This window comes from Strongylocentrotus purpuratus, unplaced genomic scaffold (assembly GCF_000002235.5).
Source record: "Strongylocentrotus purpuratus isolate Spur 01 unplaced genomic scaffold, Spur_5.0 spur5_scaffold_1, whole genome shotgun sequence".
NCBI lineage: Eukaryota > Metazoa > Echinodermata > Echinoidea > Camarodonta > Strongylocentrotidae > Strongylocentrotus > Strongylocentrotus purpuratus.
The window spans coordinates 2504735-2523774 of record NW_022145594.1 but is presented as its reverse complement, the minus strand read 5'-3'; the positions used below and the strand labels follow the sequence as shown (position 1 = coordinate 2523774).

General features: G+C 36.8%; 1 protein-coding gene across 7 annotated transcripts in view; it reads left to right on the top strand.

Moving 5' to 3' along the window:
* LOC755739 (phospholipid transfer protein C2CD2L) overlaps positions 1-19040 on the top strand; it is an 84823-nt gene that overhangs the window by 52012 nt on the left and 13771 nt on the right. For 4 of the 7 annotated variants that reach the window (XM_030977485.1, XM_030977487.1, XM_030977484.1 and 1 more), the window contains 10 exons: positions 543-601; positions 1402-1529; positions 2567-2741; positions 3752-3904; positions 4369-4404; positions 7658-7809; positions 10183-10215; positions 12694-12754; positions 13426-13647; positions 14470-14652. In XM_030977485.1, the coding sequence (XP_030833345.1) occupies positions 543-601; positions 1402-1529; positions 2567-2741; positions 3752-3904; positions 4369-4404; positions 7658-7809; positions 10183-10215; positions 12694-12754; positions 13426-13647; positions 14470-14652 (1202 nt within the window). Of the gene's footprint in view, positions 1-542; positions 602-1401; positions 1530-2566; positions 2742-3751; positions 3905-4368; positions 4405-7657; positions 7810-10182; positions 10216-12693; positions 12755-13425; positions 13648-14469; positions 14653-17068; positions 17960-19040 lie in introns of those variants that run through there. The other 3 variants (XM_030977491.1, XM_030977489.1, XM_030977488.1) reach the window with 3 other exon arrangements.

Below are 19040 nucleotides of genomic sequence, written 5' to 3'. Positions count from 1 at the left end.
TGATGATGGTGGTGGTGGTGGTGGTGGTGGTGGTGGTGGTGGGGGGGGGGGGTGGTGGTGGTGGTGGTGGTGGTGATGGTGATGGTGGTGGTGGTGGTGGTGGTGGTGGTAGTGATGGTTTAATATCAGTGATGATGATGATGATGATGATCAACCACTGCAGAGAACCAAGACCAGCACCATCGTCAACACCACCAATCCATTCTGGGACTAACACTTCTTGTTGTTAGTTTCTATGGTGATGATGATGATGATTATGATAAAGAAAAGGTATTAGTGGTAAGGTGTTGATACCTATCATTGTTTTGATGATGATGATGTTGATGATTATGATGGTGGTGGTAATATTGATGATGATGATGATAGTGGTAATAGTGATGGCCAATTTGCCATTGTTGATGGTTTATTGATCATAATGAGTATGATTAGGATGATGTTGCTGATTATAATGTTGGTGATAGTGTTAAAACTTATGTTATCAATGGAAATAGCAATGCTTCTAGTAAGTTTACAATGTCTTCTTATTTTTTTTCATTTTGCAGTCAACTAAATGGTAACTCAAGGGAACTACGCTTTGAAGTCTGGGACAAAGGAAGTAACGGTGAGATGTTATTCTCCTTTAATTGACTCATTATTGAACCAATAATTATCTCAGAATCAGTAGGCTACTGCCAAATCACATAAAACTATGACTTTGAATGTCAAACGAGGAAATGTTGAATAGTCTAAATTATGTAGGATGCTCAAGACTAAAAGAAGTGGAGGGAGGGAGTATCATCTTGGCACAAAAGTCAGGAACTCCTGGTAAAAGGGAAATGTTGATTTTAATAAATGATGATGATAATGATGCTGATATTTCCTGCATACATGTACATGTATGTGTATTTGTGCGGTATTCATATTATAATACTTTCTGCAATTCTACATGTGTATAGTTTAAGAATATTTGCACAATTTTTTGTCTGGGTTTCTCTATATCTGTCTGAAAAGCTGTGTTTTGTTTGGCCAACATGTATCTGCACCCTCTTTTGTATCCTCATCTACAAGCACATACTCAAATTTGACACTTTACCACCATTCCTAAAGCCTTGAGCAGAGCCTAGATCTACCACTTTCTGGCTGCATCAAACAGTTTGAGCACAGAACCTACTGTAGTCTCACATTGCAGACACTATTATGCGCAACAACCGATATTAAGGGTTTGTGCCTGCAGACTAGTCCTTCCCCTTTCTGTCTCTTCTCCGGCTCTCTGTTTCCTCTTCTGCCTTTACATGTATGCATAACAACCGGCAAGGGCTAGTTCTACCCCTCTCTGTCTACCGGTATTCTCCGGCTCTCTGTTTCATTTTCTGCCTTTACACGTACGTCTGACCATCTCTCTCTTATTATTTTTGTTGTTAGATTTGTTCTTTGGTGATGCTCAGGTGCCGGTTGATACTCTGGAGCACATGAGAGGCAGCAGACATATCCTGCCACTGAATGGAGTTACAGGGGATGGAGAGAGTGTCAAAGGCTCTCTCACTGTATGGGTAAGTGGGTTAACTCTTGAATTACCAGACAGGGATGCTATCCATTGTTGCGTGAAAGTCTGTGGTTGTCGTACCACTGAGTGGAGTTACGGGGATGGAGAGAGTGTCAAAGGGTCTCTCACTGTATGGGTAAGTGGGTTAACCCTTGAATTACCAGACAGGGAAGATGTCAAGTGTTGTGTGTAAGTCTGTGGATATTGTACACGAATGATAAAAACAATGTACATGAAAATACCCAGTAGTTCTCATCAAATATCACCACTGAGTTGAGTTACAGGGGATGGAGAGAGTGTCAAAGGGTCTCTCATTGAATGGGTAAGTGTATAAACTCAAATATGGACCCCTTCTAGTGATTAGTACAAGTCTATGGTTGTGTACATGAATGATAAACAATGTGCATATATCTCAGCACATCTTACCATTGAGCAGAGATACAGAGGATGGAGGGAAGTAAGTGGGTTAACTCTGGTCCCCATGGAAGACCAGCGGTATCATAACGATACCGCTGAATATGGGCTATCCAGCCGTTTATTTTATCTTGTAATTCATTATTCTATTTGTTATTATTTTACTGAATGCATGATGTCTTTTTATACCGAAATAAATCAAACAAACAAACAAACATACAAACTACCACACTCCGTCTAGTGTTGTGTGTATTGTCTGTGAGCAAGAAAAGGCAGAGCAGGAAGGCAAAACAAATAGATGTTACCTGTTTTCACAACCTCCCCTCCCTAGACAGCTATTAACAAAGTGTTTTGATGAAACAAAATCTATATTCAAGACTCATTCAGTGGTCTTGTTCCATCCAACAAATGGGACTGATTGCCCCCCCCCCCCCCACGAAACCAGGCCCCCTCAACAGCTGGACCCATGCTATCCCACTAGCTCTGTCATAACCATTGATATTACTGTTATGGAGTCTGCTGAAGCGGAACATGGAGATCAAGCGCAACACATCCCGTTTCCCCTACCAAGAGAGTCGAGGCATTTAGGAGTATCGCCATGGTAAACATATATTACTGTTCTCTCCTCAGTTCCTATTCATGGAGTCTGCTGAACAGAACACGGAGATCAAACCAAGACAACCCGTCTCCCCTACCAAGAGAGTCGAGACATCAAGGAGCATCGCTCCTGATGGAACCGTTATCACCATGGTAACGACCACAACAGCCAAGCCCAAGGCTGGAGAAAGAAGAACAGGATCTAATGGTAAGAGGGGGATGGCCCTGGCATGTAAATACTATTTTTTGAACCTGTTCTTACTAGGTTTTAATTACACTGTAAAGTGAAACCTGGATATAAAGCCAAAAAAGTGGCCTTTATAGGCCGTTGGTCTTAACGTATAGGTTCCTTCATTACATGTTTTAAAGGTAATACAAAGTTTTGGGAAATTTTGAAAATTGGGTGGTAGTGATTCTTTACAATTTTGATATATTTGGATGCCCCTGTGGATGTATTATAAGCACTGGGAAATTAAGCCCCTAAAAAACTTCTGCTTTCGAGAAAAATTGAATATAAACATTTACTGGTGCTCCCGGTAAATTTTGATGAATTTCAAATAGCGCCTAAGGCCGTACAATCGTAGCTGCGACCATGAAAATCTCAGAATATGTAGTTGTGATATATTCTTTCCAAACGGGAATAGCTATTGGTCGATTTTAGTCAAGAAACATTGTTTTGTAGCTTAATTAATATATTAACCTTGAGAGGGGGTTAAACAACCTAAAGAGTGTATTATTTACAATTTCATAACTTCAGACACGATTTTAACCGCGACAACGATCACAGATTATTGTAGGATCGCATATGCTTCCAATATGTTCATTTGAACCAAATAAATGACCCCATACCAAAACTTTGTACTACCTTTAACAACAAACAATTTTCATGGAAACAACAAATGTGGTTTTACAGTATATGTTTTATGTCATTACCAGAACTCCCTATCAAGAGTTCAAACATTATCTTGTCAAATTTTCTCTCCTCTATCGTAAGTCCTTAATATCCACCACCTTTGGAATCTGTCTTTTTTTAAACACCAATGAGGGTATTGACTACAGCAGCATTGCTTGTGATCCCCCCCCCCCCCCACCCCGAAAATGGGGGTGTGGCAGATCATCCTAAACATTTTTACAAAACTGCCCCATTACATATATTTATGTATTTGTTCATGAATATGTAAATAAGTAATGCCAATCTCTCCTGAATATCTCTTGTAGAAGCACCAATGAGGGTAGTAACGACAGCAGCATCCCTTCCTACACCCCAGAGACCCGGGATGTATCCCAATGGGGAGGGCGGGGTGGACCGGTCTCACCATTCTACCGGTACTCAGTCCTCCTTAGAGGCACCAAGGCAGAGGACTTCATCAGGTAATGAATTGACGTTGGGTCAGTTTTTATTGCAATGCAGTCGACAATTCTTTCCTGGACATATCAAAACTCACATGTATCAACCCCAAAATAGCTACATTTAGCGTATGGGAAGGTTCTTGAATTGAGACTCATCCTGAAAATTCATTGATTTGTTACTTTCACAAAACATTGTAGTTTTGCCCCTAAAAATTACAGTTTAATTACATTTATCATTTTATGTTCTTGCATTAAAATAATCCAGTATTCTTTTCTCATTAACCCTTACCGAACTGAAAGTTCTTTTAATGTTATCAATTCATTAAATCTGCTTCTGACTGATATAAACACAAACCTCTTCTTGGCTTTCATATATGCTTAAATGTCTATTAAATTGAATTCATAAGCTTTGCATCATCTCATAAATTCTCATTTAATCATTACCATAAACCTTTTCATTTGCATCATGGATTTTGGTTTAACAGCAACTCAGACCCCAGGTCCAAGCATTATAATCAGAGGTTTGTTTGGCTGTCCAGCACACTCAAATTATTCATTGTCTACATATACAGTAGGCTTGCGGGTGCACCATGTGAGAGAGAGAGGATTGAGGAGTCCTGAAAAGGACTCTAACTCAGTAATCTTTCTTGGGGGTGTGTAGTCCTGAAAAGGACTGTTTGTTATCTTTCTTAGCTTATAGTTCTAAGGAGAACTATAGCGCTCAGAGAGGATGAGTGGCTTGACGTTTCGAACAGGTTGACTATCCGTCGTCAGGAGTGGAGAATAGCTGGCGTGCGTGAGCTTAAGTCACCGGGGTGCGGTGACTTAAACGTCGAGCCACTCATCCTCTCCAAGCGCTATAGTTCTCCTTACAACTATAAGCTAAGAAAAATAACAAAGAGTCCTTTTCAGGACTACACCCCCCCCCCAAGAAAGATTACCGAGAGTCCTTTTCAGGACTCCTCAATCCTCTCTCTCTCTCTCACATGGTGCACCTGCAAGCCTACTGTATATCTACATCACCATGCAAGCCGATACTTATAAGCAGCATCTAAGTTTTTCATTGTCATAGTGCAGCACGGAGAGCTTTAAAGTGTACCAATTACCAACATTTGTTCACAAAGACTATTAGATTGACTTCGGTTGGACTTGAACTATGGCAGGCTATCATGCCACTGTTTGCTCACACCATTGGTCTCTTTCTCTAGGGACGTCACAAACCTACAGAATTCACATTTTTGATACTTTATTATTCAAGGAAATTTTTTTGAATCTAAAGATCATAATTTGTAAGGTTTTCCCCCTGTAATTTTACATCTGGTCAAGACTTTTTAAGGTCACAAATCGCCTGCCATAGTTCAAGTCCAACTCAAGTTGATCTGAATAGTCTTTGTGAAAAACCCCTTGAATCTATTCCTTCTGCAAAGAGATACTGCAGTTTAAATACACTCTTGGTAAACAAGACAAGCTAACGCATGCAGAATAGGGCTGTACGGAATCCAATTCAGACCTGGGTCCCATGTGCTGGGTTTCATGCTATGCTTTATTTCCCTCATACTTCTTTACCGTTAACCCCTTAAATGCAAGGCAAAGTCTTTGAGGTAATTTTTATACATTTCTTGCTATACACAAATCATTTGTTTTCAGTTTCGGTGATTGGTACACTTTAAGGCTTGAACTCACAAAGGAGGTCTGAAAGGAACATTGACCTAAACCAGGGACCCGTTTCACAAAGCCTTTTTTCAATGACAAATGACAAAAATCAGTGACAAATCTGCTGATATCCAATCAGAAGCAAGGATTTCACTAGCTTATAACAAGAACTGTACTTTGTCACTGATGACAAGTTATGTGAAACACCCCCAGGGGTTTAAGCTCCACTGTAAATATGCATGAATATACGTTGCCATAGCTGCCAACCATTCCTATTTTGGAAGGTTGATTTCTGTTTTTGGGCCTTGAAGCTATTGTTTTGAACTCTAGATTCTTCTCTTTTTCTGAAATATTCTGTGTGGAAAGTATACGAAATAGACTATTCCTAATTTTGCCTTGAGAGATTCCTTATTTTTGCTGTGAAAGGTTGGCAGGTATGCATTGTATGTGTATGTTGGTGCATTAAACATGCACATACTGCACTCCTGGAGGTCTAAACCACGAGTTAAAGGCATCGTTTAACAATGTTAAATCTGAGATGCACAGCCCTACGTGCTATCATTGTCTGTGATATGGTGTAATATTTAAGCCCTAAAAAAGATTGGGCTTCAAAATGCTCAAGAAGTGCCTCAAAAAAGTACAATTATTTGAGTGACCGGTTTTACCATATTCTTTTTCCCAATAGACTAGTGCTATGAAAACCGTAAAAAAACAAAAAATTTGGTTTTGATTTCCAAATTCCAATCATAAATATCAGACAGGCAATCGGCTTGTAAAAGTCATGGGGTTCCTGACTGACCTAAAGGTTTATAATTATCATTGCAGCATGAGCTAAATCCAGGATTTTGTTTCAGAATCTGAGACAAAGTTACCAGATCCCTTTACCTCTTTCATGAATGTTGGTCTCAGCGTTTGGTGCTAGAATTACACTTCTTTCACTTCTTCTGAGAATTCTTTTAGCAGCTCTTTGTATCTTAGCAAATATTGCTTTTAACCTATTGACTACTGGAACTGGGTTGGTCCTGTATTAAGCCTATGGAAATGAGAGAAGTCAGTAGTCAATGGGCTCAAAAGCGTTTGTGAAGTACGAAACTACACCTGTTGTTGTTGACTTACATGTATGTGTTTTTGCTAGAACTGCACCCATCTCTATCAAAATCTTTATCTGCACATTTTTAGTATCACATGAACTAAGTTTCTTAGATTGTTAATGAAGCACCAAACTACAATTACACCCACCTCTATCAAAATCTTTATCATGCACGTGCACTTATTTAGTATCACATGACGTCAGATTGTTCATGAAGCACTAAAGTACCATTGCAACTTTGGACCGTGATCATTAAAATTGTTAGAGCTAAGTTTACACTTATTCTCTTGTCTAGAATTCTCTCTTAAGCTGTGCACACACTTCCATGTACTTGTACTTTCTTTTTTCTTTCAGTGTTGCATATGATAGTCCAAACTTTCTAGAACTTCATAAATAAAGACTTACGGTAGAAACTGACTATCGTTGGTTCTTAATCTGCACTTCTTTGTAACTTTGAGCAGAGCTTACATTTGTACAAGTGTTGTAGCATCTTGAGCATTTTTTCTGCTAGTAATGCACTGAGTGTGTATCAATCAATGTAATGAGAGCAATGTATAGCTTCTTCTTTGTATTGCATCACTCTGTTTTTCACAATTTCCTGTCATCTTTCAAAATTGTTTTCTTCTTCTTCTTATTATTATTATTATTATTATCAGTATTATTATAATTATTATCACACTTTCCTTTATATCATTCAATGTTTTTCTTCATATTAGTAGAAACTGAAATTGAATTAAATTATTACTATTATTATTATTATTACTTTTATTTTATTATCGTTATTATTATTATCATTATTTTTAATGTAATACTGTACATGCAGCATTGATAATGGGCTCAATAAAAGAATAAAAAATCCAATATCAACCAATTAATTGATGAATGAAATATGTCACAATTTTGGAAAGAAAACCAAATACATATTAAGTCCACCATGATCAAGAAGTCAAAATAATCATCTGTGCCCCTCTCTATTGGGTCCTTGCACAAGGAAACAATAATAATTCAGCAATTAATCTTTTTCCTTCTAGAAACGAGGCATGACTTGAACACACCTTCAGCAGAAACTGGTTCTCGCTCGGTTTCCGACGCAGCGATCCGACATCTCTCAGAGTCTGCAGGGGATAATAGACAGAAAACACCCACAAAGAAGAGTACTCTCACCATTCATGGAGTCTCACAGGTAATTAGTTTAGGTTCTTTCTTATTTTTTGTTTGGTTTGTTTGTTGGGTTGTCAGTGGTTTATCCGACTTTTAAAAAAGCATGGTTTGGAAAATCTTGCACTGACTGGAAGAATCGAGGGGAGGAGGAGTAGGGGTAGGAGGATTCTGTGGATGATTAGCTTAAAGACCATCAATACTACTGGGTCAGAAGGGATTAGACCACACAGCGAGGTCACTGACAGGTGGCTATCTCATTAACTCAGCTCTCAACTAACATAAGAAAAAGAGGATCATGGGGGACCAACAGGCACCGATTGGGGAAGTTTTCTATATCTATGAGCAAGTAGCTACAAGTAGGACAGTGGGGCTTTAAGGAGTGGGATTTCTGAAAGTGGAATTGATCATGGGGAGAATAAATTACTTCATAGACTATGGGACAGAGAGTTGTGGCACTCCATGGTCGCCAACGTCTTAGGACATGGCACATAGAGAAAGAGAGTGTGTATGCCTGTAAGTAAGCAACCAGCAGACCGACGGCTTTTAGTCCTCTCTGAGGGACTTGGTAATGAGGATTAATACCGTAGCGCATTGACTTGGTTTCCAACACGCCGGGATCTCCCGATTAAGATACCACTTCTGAACCACTAACCCACTGAAAGGAAATATTTGGTTATAATAATTTGGTTTGGTTCTTAGTTTTACTGTGACTTTCTATGTGAAAGCCGTTTCAGTAAACAGTTGCTCATTTCTTCCTTCTCAAGATAACTACACACGTTACTAACCCATAACTCCTCCATGGGGGTGTTTCACAAAGACTAAGATCGGCTTTAAGTTGGACTTAACTATGGCAGGCCGTTCATGCCACTGTTATTGGTCTATCAAGGGACGTACAAACCATGGTCACAAATCTACGTAATTAACATTTTTTTGATAATTCATTGTTGAAGGAAAAATATCATCTAAAGATCATAATGGTGATTGCAACCAGTGGCATGAGTGGCCTGCCATCGTTAAGTCCAACTTAAAGGAAACCTAAACCCAAAGAATAAGTGTAGGTATTCTGAAAAATGAGATATGTTCCTGCCCTTTGATGTACAATATTCCTTACAAAAATGTACAAGATATATATAAATGAAGATATTCTTCGCATGATGTGATGCCTTTCAGCATAACATGGGCGCAGCCATTTTCTTGAAAATGTGACGTACCTGTTGAAGTTGTACATGTATTATGCACCAAGCTTTAGTTGGAAAGAATTTTTTTTCAATAACGAAACCTTTACTTTTCGATGAACAAAAATAATAACTGAGATGATAGAAATTATATTAGGTGAAAAATAAATAACAGGGGCACAATTGTAACAAAATTAATTTATAAATACTACACTATAGCAGTTGACAAATCCATTTCATTTATGAGAAATCTTCATCCTGGAAGAGCACTAACTTATTTATGCAATTTGCGTTCTGGCAATTGTAGTACAAAGGATAATAGCAGGTGAATGAAATGCTTCATCACTACACACGTCTGGGAAAGAAGCATCCATAAATTTGAATACATACTTGATAAACGACTTCGCATAGTATGTCACATTATCAAGAAAATGGCGATGCCCATGTCGTGCTGAAAAACTGTACTTTATTTTTGCTTTATACCTCTATCATACATTTTGGTGGGGAATCTCGTAGATTTATGGGCAATAATTTAATAAATCTCTCGGAATATAATAAGCAAAGTTATTACTTGGGGTTCGGTTTCCTTTAAAGTCCAACGATCTTAGTCTTTGTGAAACACCCCCCTGCTCAACTACTCCTGTCAAGAAACTACTTGGGGTCAGTTTCTCAAAACCGTTATATGTCTATGCTCGTGGACATCACATTAAAACGCTTGTAAATACTATATCTCAAGTTTCTATGGGATGTCCATGATCTTAGACTACTGACAGTCTTGGGAAGACTTGCCCCAGACAACTATTCCTCAAACAACCAGTCCTGGTATTAAGATAATTAATCTAATTGTCAAAGAATTAATATTATTTGTCAAACCATTAGTGCCCATGCATGCAGGTTTTTGCTTTATGAAATATAGTTATAATAGCATTCCACAGTAATATCATACTAACTTATCTAATTATTCTTTACCATTTTTTTCATATTTCCTTTGTTTTATAAAGACATTTATTCAATGACTATTTTTTACAGCACTTTTACAAAGATGTATTGGTTTACTTCCTGTTATCAAAAAGCAAGGATCGAACATGTTTTGCTGTAAAGAGATGAAAATATTTCTAAAAGAAAGTGATGCAATTATTTGTTTATTTTTCTTAATATCAATTAATGATATAAGGGACATCATCTTTCTTACTTCATGATTAAATTCTCTCTAACTGTAGGAGAAATCGCAACCAACATTTCTTGTTTCTGAGGTAAATGTATTGCAGTTTCTTAAAAACAAAGCCCCAAAAAGAGAAAATGTCTCGCTTATGATTATATAAAAGTGACTCTTTGCTCATTGCTATTTAGTAATTTTCATCAGCATTTATTTGTACCGGAACTTTCTTCTTTCATTTTGAAAGTTACATTCTGGTAACCATGCATACATTGCTCATGCATTTAAAATGCTGATATTTAGAATTTAAATGAAAACATAACTTATTTACTACATGCATATATTGTTATACTCTATCTTCATGCATCAATGGAGTGCTACATGATGATGATGATGATGATGATGATGATGATGATGGTGATGATGATGATGATGATGATGATGATGATGGTGATGGTGATGATGGTGGTGATGGTGATGATGATGATGGTGATGGTGATGATGGTGATGGTGATGGTGATGGTGATGATGGTGGTGATGATGATGATGATGATGGTGATGATGATGATGGTGATGATGGTGATGATGGTGATGGTGATGGTGATGGTGATGGCGATGATGGTGATGATGGTGAATATGGTGATGATGATGGTGGTGATGATGGTGATGGTGATTATGGTGATGATGGTGATGGTGATGGTGACGCTGACAGTCATGGTGGTGATGATGATGGTGGTGATGATGATAGTGTTGATGATGATGATGATGATGACGATAATTCACAACATTCATATGCACCATATTTTTGTTTAAAGATATCTCACATGTATTCCTCACAGGCAAACATTACACATTATATGTATATATACATGTACATCTGCAGTAAGTAATTAAAAAAACACACTTTAAAGCAATATTTCATCGTACATTTACTTGCATTTCTTAGTCATACCATCAAATTTTATGTACTACATGCATGTAGTAAGTCCATGGGGTGTTAAGGTTTTAAGATTAATTCGCTGTCAGTATGGATGCTGACGTCATACTCTCATTCTTCACATGTTATCATCTACGAACACATCTCCCACTTTCAATTTTTAACATGTTAAAGGTAAGTGTTTGCAAAATGTCAACCAGAGACATTCATATTGTCACATATTATGTAATACCTGTAGCACATGATTTTGTTCATCTCATAGTTACATACCACTTTGTACCAAATTACCTCTCTTTCAATTAAGAATCTCTGTTCCATGAAAAATAACATTGCTCTGCTGTTTAGTATAGCATGCATCATGTTAAGCTAGAAATTGAAAAAGAAATGTTTAACATATCGTACATGAACTAAATTGAAAGTTCTTCTTTGACAAGCAAGCCCTTAGATCTACTTTCAATTTTTAACTTTTAAAGGTAAGTGTTTGCAAAATGCCAACCAGAGACATTCATATTGTCACATATATTATATAATATATGTAGCACATGAATTTGTTCATCTTGTCAAATATGGTGTATGTATTACGGAATTAAATTGAAAGTTCTTCTTGGACAAGCAACTCTTTAGGCTGCAGTATTGTCAGTTAGATAGCAAAAGCAAATTGATTTTAGGAGATGTGGTCAGTTCTAAAGTTAAACACTGCCACAACTACTCTGCCTATTGCACCTGCTAGGGGGATAGCCCCATGAGACCATTCACGTCTTCCTAGTTATAAGGCCTGTCGTCATCAGCTCGAGATTGCCAAATATCCCACTATTTGAACTATTTGTTAACTGGATAATTTGCGTCTTTATGAGCCCAAAGTTGCAATTAGCAGGATATTTGGTCAAGATAATCATCTCAAGATATCTTGAGCTAGTTTGCAAAATATCCCGCTATTTGTCCGGTGCGTCTGTACCAGCCTGAAGACTCTCACTATGCGCAATTGCTGAGCAAAATATATCGAGCTAATTTCTTGAGCTCAAGCTGATGAAGACGCGATTTGTAACTTCAGGATTATTTCCCAAATCAGGAAGCAGGCTATTTGGCAATCTGGAGCTGATGAAGACAAGCCTTATATACTCATCTCTGTTTTCTGAAGAGACTTTCAATTGTAATCACATTAGTTTGAGTAATTTTAAGGAAATTTCATCATAAGAAAATGTGATCATCTCACTCTATAAAGCTCTTTTTTTTTCTTCAATTTAATTAATTTCAGTAATGGTCTTTATTAAGTACAGTGCATGAAAGCCAAAGGCTGAATTGAGCATGTTTACATTGTCATGAATACATATGTTACATGATCATACAAAACATGAAATATGTTGAAATTAATATTGCATTTACAAAAAGCTGTAGTAATAACAATTTCAGAGAAATGTATGTATACATGTATATTGATGACATTTGAAATGCATATACATGTAAAGTGAAATTCATTAAAAAGGTACAACTGATAAATTTTTTTATGAAGAATTGCTTGTTTTGCTGCTGTTTCAAGTAGAGTAAATATTACATCTTATCTCATGCTATTGTTATTTCCATTTTACAATATGAAGCTGTGGCTATCTTTAATTCTGCTGTGTTTTCTTTTATCTGTAGACACCAAATGTGGATCTCTCTACCCTTAGTGATGAGCCAGCAGATAGCAGTTTTAAGAGAGGTAAGAGTTGTCTCAGTTACGATCCTTTACTAAAATGTTTATGCTTTCTGATACTTCTAAAGCAGAAGCAGTTATTACAGAACCAAAAAAATACTAGAAAATCTTGAATCTTCAGCAAGTTGCATGCTGTAAAAATGATTGAATTACAAAAGAAAAACACATGAATTTCTGCACCTCACAAAATGTTCATGCAAACAAAATTGCTGTTGCCAACAATTCCAGCAAAAACTTCAGCTAGAAAATATTTCTGGTTATAGTAAATGTTAAAGCCCCTCTAAAGTGTTGGGAGCGCCAAATTCGCCAAAAAATTGGATGGCAAAATTTACTTGAATTGTGTAATGATGTGAAAGAGGATGTCATCTAACACTTAATGTTTGCCATCAAATTTGTTGGGCTCCAAACATTTTAGAGAGGCTTTAAAGTGAACAAGGACCCAGCAAAGAGCACATACTCTCTTTAATCTTTTGAATCAGCACCCGCTTTTCTTGAGCTCGATGCAACACCTCTTCATTCAAAACTCTGTCCCTCCAAGACACTCCTAGTAATTTGCGCCAGCACCACACTTTGAGCGCCTTCAATCGCTCAATGTCCTTTTTGGCGAGTGTCCACGTCTCTGCCCCATACAACAGTACACTTATTATCTTTATACCTTATTCATTTTCGGTTGATAGATGCATCGCCCAATCGCAGCAAGCGTGGTTTCAAGCTGTTCAGACGTCGGAGTAAGAAGGAGAAAGCAAGTAGAAGCGTCAGCCTGGATGAATCAGACCTTGATCGGGCTCGTCAGCAGGCCGTACGGAACTCAGAGGGAACGTCCACCTTACCCCTACCAGACCATAGATCTAATACCCTGGAGGTACCTACAGGAGAAACCCATGAACCCATCAGTGCTGGTATGCCCTTTGATTTTATTTATATATTTCTGTTTGATTTTCTTTTTCTTTAGCACTTTTACAAATATATAACAACCTAACATTGCAAATTTTACCCATGACAAGAGAATATACGTAGAATAAAGTTAGGCTGGCTGTAACTAATCGAAAACATCAAACAGGAGGGTTGACAAAGTAAGCAAAGCTTGATAGCATGTCTACCCTCAATGGATACATAATAATACAAATATGGAGGAAAAAAGAAGAAAAAAAGAATGTCATAGTGTGCACCAATCATCTAAAAATGAATGTTTCTTAAGAATGTGTAAATTTAAGGATGAACTGAAGAGATTTTGGGTGTAAGAGGTCAAAGGTGAAAGATTACAGACCCATGAGAATGTTTGAAATCTTGGAAATGATCTTATTACTGTGATAACTTGCTATAACTTGAAGCAATGTTGACCAAACTGGATTCAAGTAGGTTGGTGCATGAAAAGATTAAAATGAAAAGAGCTTGGGTTGGTGTGGTCAGACGTAAAGGTCATCATTCATCGATGGACATACATATAGGCCGAGGCATATTACAGACGCAGTTGCATTCATCTTGTGTTCATTGATAAATTTGTCATGAAATGTCTACCAAGGATCTAATGTTCACAGTGAACGTAAACATTTCCATTTCTTGAACAACAAAAAATAAACTTTGTTGTCCAAAAATACTGTTCAAATGTCTCACTGTTACATTGAAAGGGCTAAACTTGTTGGTACAAGATAATTTAGTAATCAATGGTTAGAATTTGTTACTAATTAATTCTCATTGTCTCTCAACACCTTCCCATGCAGAGTCGTCTCCAAGGAGAAGCAAGCGGAAACTGTTTGGTTTCTTGAAGCGTCAGAAGAGTAAAGAGAGACAGTACAGCTCACAGGGCAGCCTACAGGCCAAAGCAGCCAAGGGCAAGGCCCAGCCTGTAGTACCCAGACAGAACCTAACAGTACCTGCAGGACAGCCAAGATCAGCCAGTACAGGTGAGTTCTGATGTGCCCTCCCTTTTGCGGCCACCCTTGTTTTACCACTTGCTTGTGTGTCCTGGGGGTGTTTCACAAGTCAAACTTAACTCCAATTTGGACTTAAAAATTATGGAGAGCTATTTGTAGCCTTAAAATAAAATGTATTCAAAAGCAAAAATTCAAGTATTTTAGACTTTTCATAAATTCTTCATCAAGAACATGAAATCTCCTTGATAATAGAAAATATGAATGATTGGAATCAACATTTTATGCCTTTTAAAATAAATTTTACAAAATATTTTTAAAGATGCTAACAGCTTTCCATAATTGATAAGTCCAACTTAGAGATAGATTCAACTTAGGATCTTTGTGAAACACTCTCATGCACTTGACAATATGGTTGGTTTGATTCCTTGTTAGGTTAGTTCTCGTTACTACTATTATTACTATTGTTTTGGATCTCCAACAGCCTCCGTCCCATCCCAACAATGAGCCATCTGAATAAATCTTAATAAGGACAAGATCATGATGACCAGACCTTTGCTTAGGTGACGTTGGGATGGGATATTATCATTTCATCAAAGATATAGGATGAGGATTAGGGAGTCGAGTTGGTTTAGATTATGTTTCGGGTTAGGGCTGGGTTGAATGTTCGGTCCACTTTAAGGGCAGCCTAGGTCTGCCAGCACAGGTTACATCCGATGTTTCCTCGTGTGGCGTTCCGTTCGCATGGCCACCCTTGGTTGTGTTGCCTGCATGTGAAAATAAGAAAGAAGTTTTGATTGGCTTTAACGTAATTAGGGTAGTTTTTGTTAACATAATTTTGGATCTCTAGAAACCCTCAGTATGAATGTGAGCCAAGATTGTTGATAGTCTAGATAGTTTCTCACAGCAGGTTACAGTGAGAATAAATTTGCAGTGATTATAACCCTATAGCTAGTATAGTCATACAGTAGTAAATCATAGATTAAAGCCAGACGCATTGTTACATCCTGGACTTCAGGTAGTTTTTGAAGAGTTTGGCTTTTGCTATTGTGCTCATTCTCCGAAAGAAGTGCATATGACCCCTCAATGTCAATTTACTACTTAATCATTAGGGTCTTGCGTGTTTTACATGTGGCATGTTTACATTTTTCATAACGAATGCTGTAGCAATTTTTCCTCCAAGTTGATCTCAGTTGGATTATACAAGTTTGCCGTTGGCTTAGGATAAATGTGAAGTCACTCTGTATAATGAAGAAGGTCTAAGTAGCTTTTAGTTGCCTTCTCGTTTTCACTCTGTTTTAGTATTATGTTAAATCATAGGAAGAGGGTTTTACTCCTCATAGTTCTATGATGTATTTCTCTGTGATAGCTTTGTTGTAAGCCTGGGCCCTGTCTTATAAAGAGTTGCGATTGATCCAAATTAATCGCTAGTCCTCTGATCAATTTCAAGTTTGCAGTCTCCTATCTCTTTTGTACATCATTGCGATTGATATCACATGCAAATAAGTTGTGATTAAAATCAACTCTTTATAAGATGGGACCCTGTACTTACAAAAAAGAATGATATAATATGTACATTGTGATTTGTTTGATTGAAATTATTACCATACGTGTGATTTTGCACCGATCCGCATGTTGTTGATGTTTTCCATGAAGTTATCCCCTCATTATTCTTACATGTTTTGTGATTTTTTTTATTCTCCTCTTTCCTCCTACCTCCTTCTCAATCTTTCCATTTCTTTGTACCCATCATCTTCCCATGTTTATATCATCCATACTCCATTCATTGATCATTCTAAAAATATGTCATACTAATTGTAAAAACAAACAATCCATGATTCGTATATATATGAAATCCATTCTATCAACTGTCATGTTGTTTTCTCCTGATTTAATTTGGTGATGATAATGACTAATAATGTCTTTGTTCATTTATGTTTTAATTGTTTCCTGTTTCATTCTAATATTCCTTGCCACTGTTCTTTCCTTCTTTTGTTATATATCTTTCATTGTTCATTTGTATCTTTCCCTTTTTCTTGCAATTGATTTCCCCAAATTTCTACAATACACTATTTTGCAATTAAACATCCATATACCTATAAAATCAATCATCAATACTGCATTTTCATTTTATTCTCTTTTGCTTATACTCTTTTTACTAACTTTCATTCTGTGCAAATGATATTTGAATACTTACTCTCATTTTACTTTCATCTTACAATGGAATTCCCTTGCCATATCTTATCATGTGAACTACAAAATGCCTCCCCCGATGTATAATGTGATTAATACCATCCACCCACACACACCAACAAATAAATGAATAAACAAAATTTAAAAAACCTTGTGCATATATTCACATTAATTGAACATCGCCCAAACCACTAACATGTACTTTCAAATACATGTACAACCAATGCATTTTTGCCACCTGTATTTCATATAAAAGAGGACATAGAGGTGCACCGTCGCCCCCATGAAGATATAGAAACCAGACCACGCCCTTTGTCCATGTGACTACGCCACCCCTCCTTGAAACGCCTCCCCCTCCCGATGTCTACCCCTTATAAGAAAATCACCTTCAACCTACGGATGAACCTCTCATGACCCTCCCAATCCTTTCCCTCGCCTCCCTTAGAAGCCTTGTTCCTTTCTCACTTTGTCCTTGATTAAAGCCCAAAGCTGGACTTTTCATACTGTACTAAAAAGGAAAACAATATTGTTTTTGTAAAAGAAATTGAAATTTTTGAAATTTGTTTGATAGAACTGTTTTTTAATATTACAGTATAAATTTGATCGATTTGTATTCATTTATGTGTTGTAGTGTTGGGGTAGTGTAGAGGTATGGAACGGGTGACAGGGAACAGTTATATTAGATACCGCTTTTGTGAAAGGCATATTGTATACATACATGTAATAGGGTTTACATGACGAGGGATATTTCATAAAATGAAATGAAACTACTAATAGTTATGAACATTTTTACTTGTATCGTTGATGCCATGATATAGTGTTCAGATTCATGTAAGAATTAAAGTATAAAGGGGCAGTGGGTGAATCGTTCTTTGCTACTATATGTTTGTATTATGTTTGTGCTATTTATTCTCTTCAGAAAAATCCTGAGAGTTAAGATATTTTATAATTATTGTGTTTGGAAGAAGGAATGACATTGGTATAATGCTAGGAAAGTGCCAACAGGAAATTTATTAGAATCAGAATGTTAGGATATCAGAGATGCTAACCTGTACAATTTTATCGTATTAAGTATGATAAAAATATTGAAAAACAATAATACGATATCGCCTCTTAAAAATACGACTTTTCATCTTAAAAAAAAAATTGTGCACCTGGTAGGGCTATTTCTTGAGGGGTCTATAGATGTGGTGGAAAATCAGTGTTGACTTTGCTTCATATTGTTTGCTCTTTACTAGATGTAGGTAGATATTTTTACCTTTATATATATGTAAATGTTAAGTATAGAGAAATTAACCATATTTATTACATTTTGTTAGCGCAAGTTACATGAGCTGGTCTCGATATTGTTTGTCTTTTTTTCTTCTAGTTATTATCATAATTTTGTTGAGGTGGGGGATGTGGTTTGCTACAGCATAATACACAGACATTAATAATAATAATCATAATAGTGGGTTCTTGTAAAGCGCTAATGTCTGTTAAACTTGACACTCCTGGCGCTCAACAGCTATTACCCTGGCTTTATCATGGCTGCCTTTTTGGCGCTCTAGCATTTCAAGGAATTAATTCTTGCCAGCTGCCCATTTACATCACCTGGCTCGAGTGAGGCAAATGTAGATTAATGTCTTGCCAAATAATCATATACTCAGATGATAATCAAGTGATAATCTGCATGTTAGATATCACCAAAGATTAAAACATGTTTTCAATGAAACCTACAAATTTTAACTAAAAGGGACGAAATCGACTGATAAACTTTTGTTAGAGGGGATTGATCTCTTGATTTATTTGCATAGTAACATGAAACATCATTGTTGTAATCAAGATATTTGGAAATGCACATTACATTTGTCATAATTAAATGCATTTTATACAATGTACTATAATTGAAATTAATGAAATTTAAAGCCTTGATTACAGCGTTATGTGGAATGATTGATAATGATCTTTCAATGATGAATGCCAGAAAGTTTTTTTTCTGATTTTATGAAACATCTTTCAGAACTGTCTTTCATAATATGCCTAGTTCAGGCCTTCAGTCAGGGCTGCATCAAAACATTTATTGAATGGAATGATAAGCATTATATAATGATGTGGCTCCTATAGAACATTGTATTCATCAAGCTACCTGTAGATTTAAAGGTACCGGTATAGACAAGTTTTGGAAATGCCCCCTCTCAAAAAATGAAATGGAAGCTCTTATTACGAATCATGTGAAAGAATATGTT